This window comes from Egretta garzetta, unplaced genomic scaffold (assembly GCF_000687185.1).
Source record: "Egretta garzetta isolate BGI_Z169 unplaced genomic scaffold, ASM68718v1 scaffold148, whole genome shotgun sequence".
Lineage (NCBI taxonomy): Eukaryota > Metazoa > Chordata > Aves > Pelecaniformes > Ardeidae > Egretta > Egretta garzetta.
The window spans coordinates 2,491,733-2,505,584 of record NW_009260669.1 but is presented as its reverse complement, the minus strand read 5'-3'; the positions used below and the strand labels follow the sequence as shown (position 1 = coordinate 2,505,584).

General features: G+C 39.5%; 1 protein-coding gene across 1 annotated transcript in view; it reads left to right on the top strand.

Moving 5' to 3' along the window:
• SEMA3E (semaphorin 3E) overlaps positions 1 to 13,852 on the top strand; it is a 145,731-nt gene that overhangs the window by 71,675 nt on the left and 60,204 nt on the right. Inside the window, exon 2 of the mRNA XM_009645660.2 lies at positions 4,431 to 4,591. Coding sequence (XP_009643955.1) covers positions 4,431 to 4,591 — 161 coding nt within the window. The remainder of the gene's footprint in view (positions 1 to 4,430; positions 4,592 to 13,852) is intronic.

The window sequence follows — 13,852 nt, the reverse complement described above, 5'->3', positions numbered from 1 at the left end:
AAGCTGGTGAGGGGTCTGGAACACAAGTCATACGGGGAGTGGCTGAGGGAACTGGGGTTGTTTAGTCTGGAGAAAAGGATGCCGAGGGGAGACCTGATCGCCCTCTACAACTACCTGAAAGGAGGCTGCAGTGAGGTGGGGGTCGGCCTCTTCTCCCTGGTAAGAGATGATAGGACGAGGGGGAATGGTTTGAAACTGCGCCAGGGCAGCTTTAGAAGGAAAAACTTCTTCACCGAAAGGGTTGTCAGGCTCTGGAATGGGCTGCCCAGGGAGGTGGTAGAGTCCTCATCCCTGGAGGTATTTAAAAAAAGGATAGATGAGGTGCTTAGGGACATGGTTTAGTGGTGGGATGGCAGGGTTAAGTTAAAGGTTGGACTCGATGATCTCAAAGGTCTTTTCCAACCAAAGCGATTCTATGATTCTATTCTATAATGATGTGCTCAGCATAAATGTAGCTATTAAATCCCAGTATTAGGTGGAAGAACAACCTCTTTTGTGGTTATGCTCAGGTTTAGGTATGATCTAGAAACTGAATTTTTCAAATGAAGGGTGTGGGCATGACCAGGAACACAGCTCTTGACACCTTGAAGAGTCTATAATCACAAGGTGACCCTTGCAAGCATAAGCTTCTTCAAGGTAACTGAGGGTAGATTCCGGGGAAAGTTGCTTTGAGCTTTGAATGTAAGTGTTTCACTCCCAATTATGCCTGGATTTAAATGACCCAGGGTATCTCAACACTGGAAAGTGCAATGAACCATGAACTAACAATTCATTAAATGAGCATGCAGGCTGTGCAACCTGTGGCTGCAGCAGCTCACGTCTGGAAGCAGTACAGCTGCATTCCCGCAGTGCTACATTGAAGCCAACCAGTTTTGCTGAAGGAGCATAGCACTACATGAATGACGTTCTACTGCTTCAGAACCTGGGTCATTTACGTCAAGGCAGATCATGGTGAGATTCAGTTGCCTAGAAATGACAGCCATCTAGTGCCATTTTAGACTCCCTGATATGCCCTCCTGGCATTCAATGTCCAGAAATCCTAGTACCTTTCAAAGGAACTACATAATACCAGTACATTTGTGTTTCAGTAACAAAATCACTTCCCAGGCCTCAATGATTGGTGTTTTCCATCCCTTCCAGATGTCGGGTTCACTTCTGTGCTTATCTCTACATCCACAGCAAAAACATAGCTTTGCTGGAGGTAGTCCTAGAAATACCTCTTTTTACAAGTTTGATCTTGAAAGGTGTTTAATATTCTAAATTTTCATTTAAGACAATGAGAGTTGCAGGTGTACTTGGCAGGACTGAGCCATGAGTAACTACATTACATGAGTAGTTACCAGTTCATGTGATCAGGTAGAAGACTGTTCACATTGCCTTGTGTTCTTATTGAGAACATGTGAATGATATCTCTGATCTATGCAAAGAAATATTGTCTCATTTATGAAAAATTTGACTTCAGGACCACATGGAAATAAATCAGGAGAAGCTACCACAGTATCCTTTTGTGGCTTGTATATAACTAGAATTTAAAATACAATTCTTCTAACTCCAAGACTGACTCAAAAATAAAGTACATTGGGTGCTTTATATTCTTGCAAATAAAAACTGGCTTTATTTAGGACCAAAAGAATATTTCTAGTTCTGCTTTCATTCCATATCTAATCTGATCACAAAAAAGCAGTGTTCTGGAACAGCAATCCGCTGGATTTTCTTGGCAAGAGAAGCTTGCTCTGAAAGTGCCATTTCCACACTGCTATGCAGTTTTGTGCTGAATGTATCACTGTCAAAAAGAATGTATGTATGTCCACTGGTCAGTATGCAAAGCTTAGACAAAAAAGACTCTTGTTTTGCTCATCATGATGCTCCTCTTTCTGACTTAGTATTCCTATTCGTTAAATGAGGCCGATCACACCCAGGTACAAAGTGTTTTGACCTCTACTGTTAAAAACAATGTTATGGAAAGCCTAGATATTAACATTATTATCCACAGCTATTTAATCAATAGATTATTTCTGGAGATAGCTCAGGAAATAAATCAGTTGGGAGGCTGAATTTCTAGTATGACTCCTTTGATAGAAATTTTATCATCTAGGGAAACAGCTTGCACAAAACAGTTGCTTTCAGATTCTGTTGACCTGAATAAAGCCTAGTCAACAAATGGAACAAAATATATGTATCTTATTGTTAAATAGCCTTAACATCATGCACACAGTATAAATAATAATTTAACAATGTAAAAGAAAAAGAAATTGTGGCAAATTGTTGGATTAAATTAATAACCTCACTGAAAACTAAAAGTTTTGCCTTGGTTTAAAACACTTGTTCTCTTTTCTATGCTTCAGGATATAAGTAAGATATCTCATGAGGAAAATTAGATGTGTTAGATCTTTTCCTCAGTAAGGTAAATTCAAATTCAAATATAGAATTCAAATCTTACTGGTTTGAAATGCCTTTTTCTCTGGGAACACAGGATAATTTTTTAATAATGATGTCCTGGTTCCAGGTGGGATAGAGTTAGCTGGCATAGCGCTGTGTTTTGGATTTAGTATGAGAATAATGTTGATAACACACTGATGTTTTAGTTGTCACTAAGCAGTGCTTATGCTGGTCAAGGGCTTTTCAGCTTCCCATGCTCTGCCAGGTGCACAAGAAACTGGGAGGGGGCACAGCCGGGACAGCTGACCCAAAACTGCCCAAAGGGCTATTCCACACCATATGACATCATGCTCAGTTTATAAACTCGGGGGGGACCTGGCTGGGGGGCAGCAAACGCTGCTCAGTGACAGGCTGGGCATCAGTCAGCAGGTGGTGAGCAATTGCATTGTGCATTGCTTGTTTTGTATATTCTTTTATCATTATTATTACTATTATTATTATTATTATTATTATTATTATTGTTCTTCTGCTGTTTTATGAAACTATATTTACCTCAACCCACTTTTTTTTTCCTTTTCTGATTGTCTCCCCCATCTCACTGGGGTGGTGAGCGAGAGGGGTGGGGAGAGTGAGCAAACAGCTGTATGGTGCTTAGTTGCCAGCTGGGGTTAAACCACGACAAATTATTATGAATTCCGTTGGTTTATATTTGGATACCTTATGAGGCTGCATTCTCAGGTTAGATATACATCAATTTCTGAAAATCACAGCATATATGGATGGTATATATGGCATCCCAAGGAACTGCCATAGTGAGAGACCTGCATGAGGACTTTCTCTGACATTTAGGACCAGTCATTTTGCAGAAGACCAGCTGTGGCCTCTATGTGGCTGACAAGGTGCAGCATGGACAAATGAACATATCTGCTGGGTGGCACATGAGCTGGGGCCTCAACCCCAAACTGGTTGAGGGCCCATTTGTTGTCTTCACTAGCTCTGGGATAATCCCACTTCTTCCAACATCAGCTGCTGGGCCACATCCAAACAATTGGAGAAGTTATGCTTAGGGATAGCTGTGAGGATAAGCTAAAAGGAATTTAGTTGCTTTTACCACAGAGTAATTTTTGTTTCTTCAAATTAAAACAATTGGCCACAATATATACATAGGAACATACTTCCTTTCCCCCAGTCCCAGCTCTGCTGTTTTGGAGGAAATCCTAAGGTACTTCTTCTGAGGCTTCCTGACAGCAAAATCATTTTCAGCCTCTCTGACCTGCTGCAAGCCGGCCTGTGCTATGTATCATCTGCTTGAGAGTGCAGAGAGACCCCTGTGCTTGCCTCTTTCTTCCTTCCTGAGGCCTGATTCCAAGTTTGCAACATTACCTGGGATGAATTTCCCTTTCTCTGTGGCAGTGACCTTAGCCTGCATCATATGCAGCTAAGCTCCAGCGCCCCTTAACTGGCCAGTGTATTTCGTGACAAAATCAGTAATCACTTGGAAAATTATAAATATGCATTTTACAGATTTTATACTGTTCTTGCTGAATTTGTGGCAACACTTTCAATGAACTGAGTGGAGGCAGTGCTGGGCTTCAAACAAGCAACCCCATCCCTACAAAAAAACCCAGAACAATGTTGTGCGTACAGTAAAAACCTGCCTGAGGGAAAGACAAGGAAACAATTTCCAGTAATATTTTTTCAGTTTCCATCAGTTCATTAATTTTTTTTCCCATTTATAGTTCATGTCCTAAGCAGTGTTTTTTCCTTTTCAGAAAATGTTAAGGAGAAAATTTATTTTCCCCCTTCCCCATCTCATGATATATTGAGCACAAAGATTATGATGTAAAGTTTCATAGACAAATGTCCTGGAGAGCTGGCTTATTTTGAAAATTGTTCCCAGGTGTTTTGCATCTCTTTCTTACTCAAAGATTATATGATTAGCATTTTAATGTCCCACAACTTCTTGTCTCGATCCCTGGGAGGATATGAAAGTGAAGCCATGAAAGCTAAGCTGTTTGGTATTTATCACACACACTCTGATTGTATTTCAGAGCTCTGGGATTTAAACAGGACGTCAGTCTTTCATAGCCCATTTGGATATCTCGGTCTTCATGTAATGCTGCTGGATGAGTATCAAGAGCGACTGTTCGTGGGAGGAAGAGACCTCTTATATTCCCTCAGTTTGGATCGAGTCAGCGACAACTACCGAGAGGTGGAGTAAAAAAATATATATATTGGTCACTTCATGTCATAATGTGTAGCACAGAATGTTAGAGTTTGCATGACTGGAAATTAAATAATGGAGTTTTTGTAGATGTTTTGTGCACAAACATTAAGGTCATGCTTATATTTAAGCAAAATGCACTAATTACCTTTGTTTTTCCCCAGTAATAACCCGTAAGGGTCACTCTAGGTGAAGAGATCTGGGGGTCATATAGCTATTTGTCACTGTTTTTCAGCATGTTTATAGATGCTTAGAGCACCTCACATTTTAAGCATACCTGATTTCTGTATCTCCACTATATTATCAAGGTATAACTTCTCCTTGGTATTTGTGGGGGACTTTTCCACAGCAAAAGAGAAAATTTAAATAAATAAATAGTTAAATCAGCACATGAACTGTAAGAGGTATTCAGTTGCAACATAAACCATGCAGCCTTCTTTTGAAACTGGATTTTGCATTGTCTTTGAGCCAGAGGTGCTATTAAGTAGTTTCTGGAAGTGGCATTTGAAGTCTACTTAGTGGTTTGAGGGAGAAAGGTTGTTTAAGTCATAATCCTACCAGATAGGTACATCATGGAAACCACAGCTGTCTGGCAAACTGGCAATTGGAGAGGCCTGAGTTTGAGCAGATATGAGTCTTAGCTTCCCTACTCACTTCTGCCCTTGACACCTAGGATTGAAAACATGTGGTGGCAATGGAAGCTGGAGAAACATTGCTCCTGTCTCAACCATCTTGATTGTGGATAAATGATGCCTTGAAATATTTCAGTGTTTTCCTTATCTACTTCCTGAAATTTCCCCAAGGTATTTTGATGCATTTTCATTCATTCTCAAATAAGTAAATGAATGAAAAAGTGAGTAAATAAAGCCCCTATGGAGAAATATGATTTTGCTGATTTCCATACTGCATTGGCCACTGATATTTCAAATTCTTTTCTTTCTGCACCCTTGTTGTATGTGAGTGTCACTGTTCTCATGCCAACACTCTGGTCATCTTTACCATAAGCAACCTTGCTTATCTACAAGTCTAATGAGCATGTTCCTCTACTGTGGACAGATATAATATGCTTTGTCCTTTTTATAAACAATTTGAGAAAGGCAATTCTAGATATGGGGAAATGGATATACTCAGGGAGGCCATTTGAGCATTTATCTACATTAAAAAATATATATTTTTAACTCCTCAAAGAGCAATGTTGCATACTGAGCTTTGCTCCTCCACAGTGTGATATGAGTTAACTCCTTCTCCATTTGATAAAAATTATTAATACCTTGTGACAAGATACTATAGCTCAGGGATATAAAAATATTTAGGACGCAGTTGTTTCTATAAAATAAGCTTTTTCTCCCCTCTTCTTCTTCCCCCTTTGGCAGTAAATCTGTATGAGGGAAGATGACAGGATAGAGTACTTTATGCTTCTGTCCAACCACTGTTGTCCCATCTGGACACACTCCTGAAGTTCGTTGCTCTCCTTCTTGTTTTTAGATGGAAGATCAGTCATTTAATCTGAAACCATGCTCTCTGTCTTGAGACTTGTGTGCAGAGTATGACAAATTAATGGAAGCTCTTCTTGCCTGCTTGCCTGATTTTATGATGTGCAAAAGATGAGAAACTGGAATAAATGGAGCTTGACCTAGCAGTTTAGAAACATGACCTCTCTGGGACTTAGCTCCCTTGAATACAAATGTCATGACCCTCCTCTCTTTTCCCAGTGTTCACTCCGCGCAGATTTCATTCAGTGATAGCTAGGGAAAACTTGATTGTCCCACAGCATTATCAGCAAAAGTGTGGAATGAGACATTTCTGCTATGCGAGAGCTTAATTACTGAGATACATGGGGGGAAGTTCCTGGAATTGAGAGGCTGGTTGATTCATTATCACCAAAGTCCTTCATTAATCTGCCGCTAACTGTGTGTTGGTTAGCCTTTGACCTTTTCTTTCAGACTGAAGACTTTAGCTTAATTAATCTAAACCACCAGTTATAATCTAGTGAAAGTATAAGAGTGCAGGCAAGTTCCTGGGTTTTATTCTCTCTCTGGTAACCAGGATGAGTCACTAGCTGCAAAAGAGAAGTTTCAGAAAGTTGGTAGCTTTGGGCAGATTTGAATAGATCTTTTTCATCTTCTCTGTTCTAGAAAGTATTTCATGTGTTTTAATTAATTGCCATCCCCTTTTCCACAATTTGGAATATGAATTTGCTCTCTAAAAACCAAAGTAAAACCTATTCCCAATCAGAGATGTGTCCCTTCTGCTGTAAAACGATCCAGTGATTCAGTTCTAGCAAGCGTATTAAAAGATCCCCAAAGAAAAACAACAGAATGCTTAGTGGACAGAAAATGCTTTTGCATTGAGGCCTATTGACTGCCAAAGTAATCCAGCATGTCCAAAAAATTCAACTTGTGATGCATATGAGGTATGCATCCTATAAATCTGCATTTAATAGACTATGTTTTTCCTTAAGGTTCAGTTCTCTTCAGCTTTCAAATACAAAGCAGCACTCTGAAGGGTGGTAGATTGTAGCTTTTTCACATAAGCTATTAGCCGCTTTGGTATATATCTACCGACATTATGTCAAGCATATATTTTCCTGACCACTTTTCATATCCAGAAAAGAAAAGATACATAGAGAATAGGGAAAATCTTTCAGGGAAGTAAACTACTACTGTCATTCTTGCATTGGTGGGGGAATTCAGAGATTTGGGTTAAGCTCTCAACTGTAGCAGAGACTTTCCATATCATCTTAGACAAAGACAGATTCTTACTTCTCCATTATATTTATCTTACTTCTCCAAATTACATTTTCTTTGTTTACTTTGTATTTTTTGTACCCTTTGTATCTCTCCTTTCATATAATACACACAGGAATTTTCTTGCCTAGAGTATTTAACATAACCTACCATAAGTTTTTGAAACAGTTACTCTTGTGCTTTGGTTTCTGTATGAAGAATGTCCTAACACTAACAGTAGCAAGAACGAGAGAGATTATGAAATGCGGATATCAATATTTACAGAGAATTAAAGCCATACAAGTACTTGAAACATTTTGTAAAGACAAAGCTTTGGAGGTACCCTTCATGTGACCTTTGCTTTCCCTAAGATCTCAATCTTTTTGACGCCACCTTTGGAATCAAACTTTACACATACTTGGGATTTGATCCAGAGTCTTTAAGGCTTGTAATGATCTAACTCACTGATAGAGAACTTTCTTTGGTATCTGGTGCCAAATTTATTTTTTAAAGTGTTTCAGTTCATTGTAATTGGTGCCAGAGCAGATCTTTGTTGACAGCAAACTTGAACCAATGCCAGTAGTTCACCATCGCTGATCTAACAGCTCATAGAGAAGGATGACCTGTGGCTCTACTTTCTGTCTCTTGTTGGAGTGAAAATAAACTTCACTTCCCTTTTGTCCACAAAATCCTTACAGATACTCTGCGGCTTCTGCCTCAAAGGGCTCATGAAGGCCTTTCTCGGAAGAGACGACTTCCTACTTCTGTAAATAAGCTTGTGCAGGCACATTTCAATGTGCTGTTTCTGATCTAGTACAAGATAGCTCCAGATTAGGATTTATGCCTCTGTTGTAGTGAACTATGGAGCCCTCTGGTAAAGATAACTGTATGTCCACTCCAGAGCTGGCTGAACACAAGTCTGCAAGAAAAGGGCTTGCTTGTAACTCCTTGACAACCATGTAGGAATGTACATATATTCCAACTGAAATGAGAGGCACATAATTTGGCAGTGAGTTTGATTATCCATTGGAATTACCACCCAAGAGGCAAGGTGCCTATGTATTTGTTGATACATATATATAATATCCAGTCATAACCAGATATTTTTGCAGAATTTGTGCTTCAGCCAAACACGTGTTAATTAAGTGCTATCTGTTGACTTAAACCAGGAATGGGATAGTTGAACTGCTTAATTGTTCTGTCATATACTAGAGTTCAGACTAGCTCACACAGTAGTCTATTTTGGCCTAAAGTACTATAAAGCTCACACAATTTCTTGAAATTTGTTTTCATTAGACAAGCCATCCTGTTTTTTGAGGCTAGTGGCTGAATAAGGAAGCATTTTGGAGACATTAATTAGCATTCCAGCTCCAACTAATGGTTCCCCCTATCTGAATTTGCCCAGCAGCCGTTGTCTGTACTGCCTTATAATTTGATTTTTTCCCATGAGGAGTATATGTAAAAGTAGCTTTCTGCTGTCTTTTAAATGCAGTGCTAAAATTACATCATCCAGGTCCCAAGGATGATAATATTATGGTGCAAGATGAGCAAACACCACTAAGAAAGAAATTTAAAAATTTACTTCAGGGGTAAAAAGTTTTGAAAAATTATGTCCAAGACAATTATTATGTCAGCCCCATGAAATGTATGTTAGTGTGATGTTATTCCAGTCTAGATGCACAGGAAAATTTCCCAACAATAGTTATTGACAAGAGATTATAGTCCTGGTAGAGAATCAGTTAAAAGGGTCTGGAGCACAAGTCTGATGAGGAGCAGCTGAGGGAACTGTGTTTGTTTAGCCTGGAGAAGAGGAGGTTGAGGGGACACCTTATCACTCTCTACAACTGCCTGAAAGGAGATTGTCGTGAGGTGGGTGTCCGTCACTTCTCCTAAGTAACAAGCAATAGGACAAGAGGTTTAGACTGGATATTAGGAAAAAATTTCTTTACCAAAAGGGTTGTCAAGCATTGGAACAGGCTGCCCAGTGAAGCGGTTGAGTCCCCATCCCTGGAGGTATTTGAAGACATCTAGATGTGGCACTTAGGGACATGGTTTAGTAGTGAACTTGACACTGTTAGGTTAACAGTTGGACTTGATGATCTTAAAGGTGTTTTCCAACCTAAGCAACTGTATACATTCTATGAAAGTTAAAGCTGGTAGTTGTCCTAACTTTAAAATATAAACATCAGGAAAATAATATGTGGCAGGTTAAAGGCTACCATTACAGCTGATTAATATCTGGATTTTCATGCAGTGCAAACACATCCTGTGTTATGCTAGTTAAATAAAACAGCAATAATTACACAAATATAATTAAGTGCAGTAAGTACACCTACGTAAAGTGTTACTGCCTTGAGCCATTTTCTATAGATTTCTTTGCAAATGATCATAACAGCTCTTCCCAGTTGTTTTAACTGAGCTAAGAAATTCTCATGATTTAAAGATTAAAAACATTTTGGTTTTATGTTTTACAGAATATTTTTTTACTATACACATTTTTTACTACAGTGCTTAGACCCAAGATGCATGTGAAATTAAATTCTGAAATTTGGTTTGATAAGCAGAGGTTTTTTTAATCTCCACTCTAAAATAATCTTGAAGAGATTAAAAATTTAATGCTCATTTATGTTAAGACTCATAAACTTCATAAGAGTTATGAGGCTTAAAAAATAATTTCTGAATAAAAAAGCTTCTTCAGGAGACTCCTATGTATTACTAAGGTCATAATTCAGATTCATCTATTTCAGGCAACTAACATGGGCTTACCTTAGAGATAGGCTATTTGCTATGAGCATCTAAGATAAATTCCTACACCTCTGCACAACCTGTGGAACATGTACAGAGATATCTCCCTTTCTCACTCCTTCTGTTAGTCATCTTTGGTAAGATAAACCATTATAAGTATCTCAATAGGAAATACACATATGGCTGAACAAACACAGAACTAGGGCTTTGTTTGGAGAAGGATCTGTGCAGGAGTCACTTTGGAAAGCAGATACCTAGCAGCAGTGGTACATACAGGGACAGACGGTAGCTCCTGTTACACATTAGAGCAACTCACCCAGGAAACAGAGCCTTCCATCTCCTCTGCAAGAGGTTTGTGCGCACATCCCCTGCTTCTCATTAGACCATGGAACAGACCCTCATGGAAGATATGTAAGAACATATGGAAGACAGGGAGGTGATTAGAGACAGCCAACATATCTTCACCAAGGACAAAGCATGCCTAACTAACCTAGTGGCCTTCCACAATGGAGTGCTGTATCAGTGGGCAAGGGAATAGCTACAGATCTCATCTACCTAGACTTCCATAAGGCCTATTATTCTCACCTCTAAATTGGAGAGAAATGGCTTTTATGGATGGACTATTAGATGGATTAGGAATTGGCTGGATGGCCATGTCCAAAAGGTTGCAGTCAATGGCTCAATATCTAAGTGGAAACCAGTAATGGATTGTGTCCCTAAAGGGTCTGTACTGGGAAAAATACTATTTAATATCTTCATCAACAACATAGATAGCAGGATTGAGTACACCCTCAGCAAGTTTGGTGGATGAATCTAAGCTGAGTGGTGCAGCTGATACACTTGAGGAAAGGGATGCCATCCAGAGGCACCTTGACAGGTTGGAGGAGTGAGTCTATGTGGAGCTCATCAAGTCCAACTAGGCCAAGGCCAAGGTCCTACACCTGGGTCAGAGCAATCCCCAGTATCAGTACAGACTGGGGGATGAATGGACTGAGAGCAGGCCTGCGGAGAAGGACTTGGCAATATTGGTGGATGAAAAATTAAACACTCTCAGGCAATGTGTGCTCGCAGCCCAGAAAGCCAATCCTGTCCTGGGCTGCATGAAAAGAAGTGTGGCCAGAAGGTTGAGGGAGGTGATTCTGACCCTCTACTCCGCTCTGGTGACACCCCACCTGGAGTGCTGAATCCAGCTCTGGGGTCCCCAGCACAAGACAGACATGGACCTCTTAGAGCAGGTCCAGAGGAGGGCCACAAAAATGACAAGAGGGCTGGAACACCTCTCCAATGGAGAAAGGCTGAGAGAGTTGTGGTCATTCATGCTGCAGAAGAGAAGGCTCTAGGGAGACCTTATTGCAGCCTTTCAATATATAAAGGGTGCTTATTAGACAGATGGAGAAAGACTTTTTACCAGGGTCTGTAGTGTTATGAGAAGGCCTAATTATTTTAAGCTGAAAGAGGGTATATTTAGATTGGGTATAAAGAAGACATTTTTTTTGTGATACGGCTGGTGGGACACTGGCACATGTTGCCCAGAGAAGTTGTGGCTGCCCCATCATTGGAAGCGTTCAAGGTCGGGTTGTAGCAGGCTGCCCAGAAAGGTGGTGGAGACACCATCCCTGGAAGTATTAAAAAGACATGTAGATGTGATGCTTAGGGACATGGTTTAGTAGGCATGGTGGTGTTAGGTTGATGGTTGGACTTGATGATCTTGAAGGTCTTTTCCAACCTTAATGATTCTATGATTCTATGATTGGGTTACCTCTTCGGCTTTTTTTTCTTAATTCTGTGTATGCATTTAATTCAGAATATCTTAAGTGGAAGACATGCATATAAAATATTTTCAGTAGCACAGGACTAATTATCCAACTACAAAAATAATCACCTACACATAGTATATTTAATATTACATTATAGATCTGGGTGTCAGGTCTATGGCTGATCTGTTCCTAACAGCCACTTACTCCTGATATGGGCAATAGTCCCCATTTTAGCCTGCTAGTTAAAACATTTCTTTGGGAAGCTGTGACTTCAAACTTTCAGGCTCAGGAGGTCCTAGAGTTCACGTCTCCTAACTTCTAGGCTTTGGTTGCCTATTCAGTCCTTGACCAGTGAGTAAAGTAAGTGACTGTCGACCCTGAGTTTTGCACTGAGTGAACCAGGAATGATCTGAACAGGGTGACAGGATGAGTGCCCTCATGAGAGTTCAGCAGAGTTTCGGTACCTTCCCAGACTACACAGCAGCAATACAGAGCCTAGATTAGAGTTAGTTCTGATCATAGATAGATTACTATAAGACCATCTGACTGAAAACAAGTGTTCTGATTAATTTTATGTTCCTTGCAGAATTCACATGGTGTCTGAACATAGGTGGTCTGATTCAGGCACTGAGACTTAAGCACTGACAAAGTGCTGAACTTGACAAGAATAACATATATCTGACCTCTTGCTTTTAAGCAATAGGCCTCCAGAATTTATAGTTTATTCCCACTTTTCTTGTAATTTACTTTTCTTATAATTTATCCTCAGATTTTCTTGGGTTAGAATTATTTCAAGAAATCTAAGTTACAAAAAAGGAAGACTAAATGCCTAGCAAAGGGAGGACTTAATTTTAAAATGTTTTCCAGATAGAATAATAATTTGTGATTGGACTATTTACAAAAATGTCTTAATGACAACATTCATTTTTTGATACTTACGTGGTTTCAGCCAAGCCTGATATTGCTGAATTGAACATGTTTTTGTTTTCACTTTTAAAAGTTCTAAGAAATGAAATAATCATTCCTGTCTGCTCAGTCATTGTTTAACATTGTTTTCACCCAAACAAATCATGCATCTGGAATGAAACATAAATTTTATACAGTAGGTAACTGAAAAAAAACTCGCTTCTGTAATTTGGCTTCACTTCTAGTAATTGACTGTGAAGAGCTGATCCTAATCCCATGAGGTTAAGTGCTGACCATCATTTACTTATTAACTTCACTGTAAACCATTTTCTTTACTAAGTGTCACTTAAAGCAGGAAACCAATAGCTCACAATTAATATTCTCTGTTGAAAGTCACTGACAATTTAGCAGAGACATTTCTACTGAATTTATATAAAATGTTCATTACATTAAATTTCTTTAAATCCTGTTGCTTTGTACTATGTTTGCTGAGTTACCCTAAGCAAAACGGTTATGTTTCAACAAAAATATTTCTTAACTTACTGTAAACTTTTATAGATATTTAAAAATAAAACTGGAATATTTTACTTGAAAAAAGGTCAAATGGTAAGAGAAATATGATTAAACTTTATAACATACAAATAAAATATATACACAGTATGATTAGTCAAGTATAAAACCAAATTCAAAGTCTTGCACCATAACCAAAGAGCCCAGTACAGCCTAGGATCTGTATGGCTGGGGAGCAGCCTTGCTGAAGGGGACCTCGGGGTCCTGGTGGACAACACGCTGAACAGAAGTCAGCAGTGTGCTGCTGCAGCAAGGAAGGCAAATTGGATCCTGGGCAGTATCTGCAGGGCCATTACTAGTAGAGACAGAGCCATCATCATCCCACTCTACTCAGCACTTGTCAGGCCTCACCTGAAGTCCTGTGTACAGTTCTGGGTCCCCACAATTCATAAAAGATGTAGACGCACTAGAGAGGGTCCAAAGGAAGACCACAAAGATGATCAAAGGGCTGAAGAACTTGCCTTACAAGGAAAGACTGAAGGAGTTAGGTCTTTTCTCCCCGAAGAAGAGAAGGCTCAGGGGGAATTCATCACAGTATTCCAGTT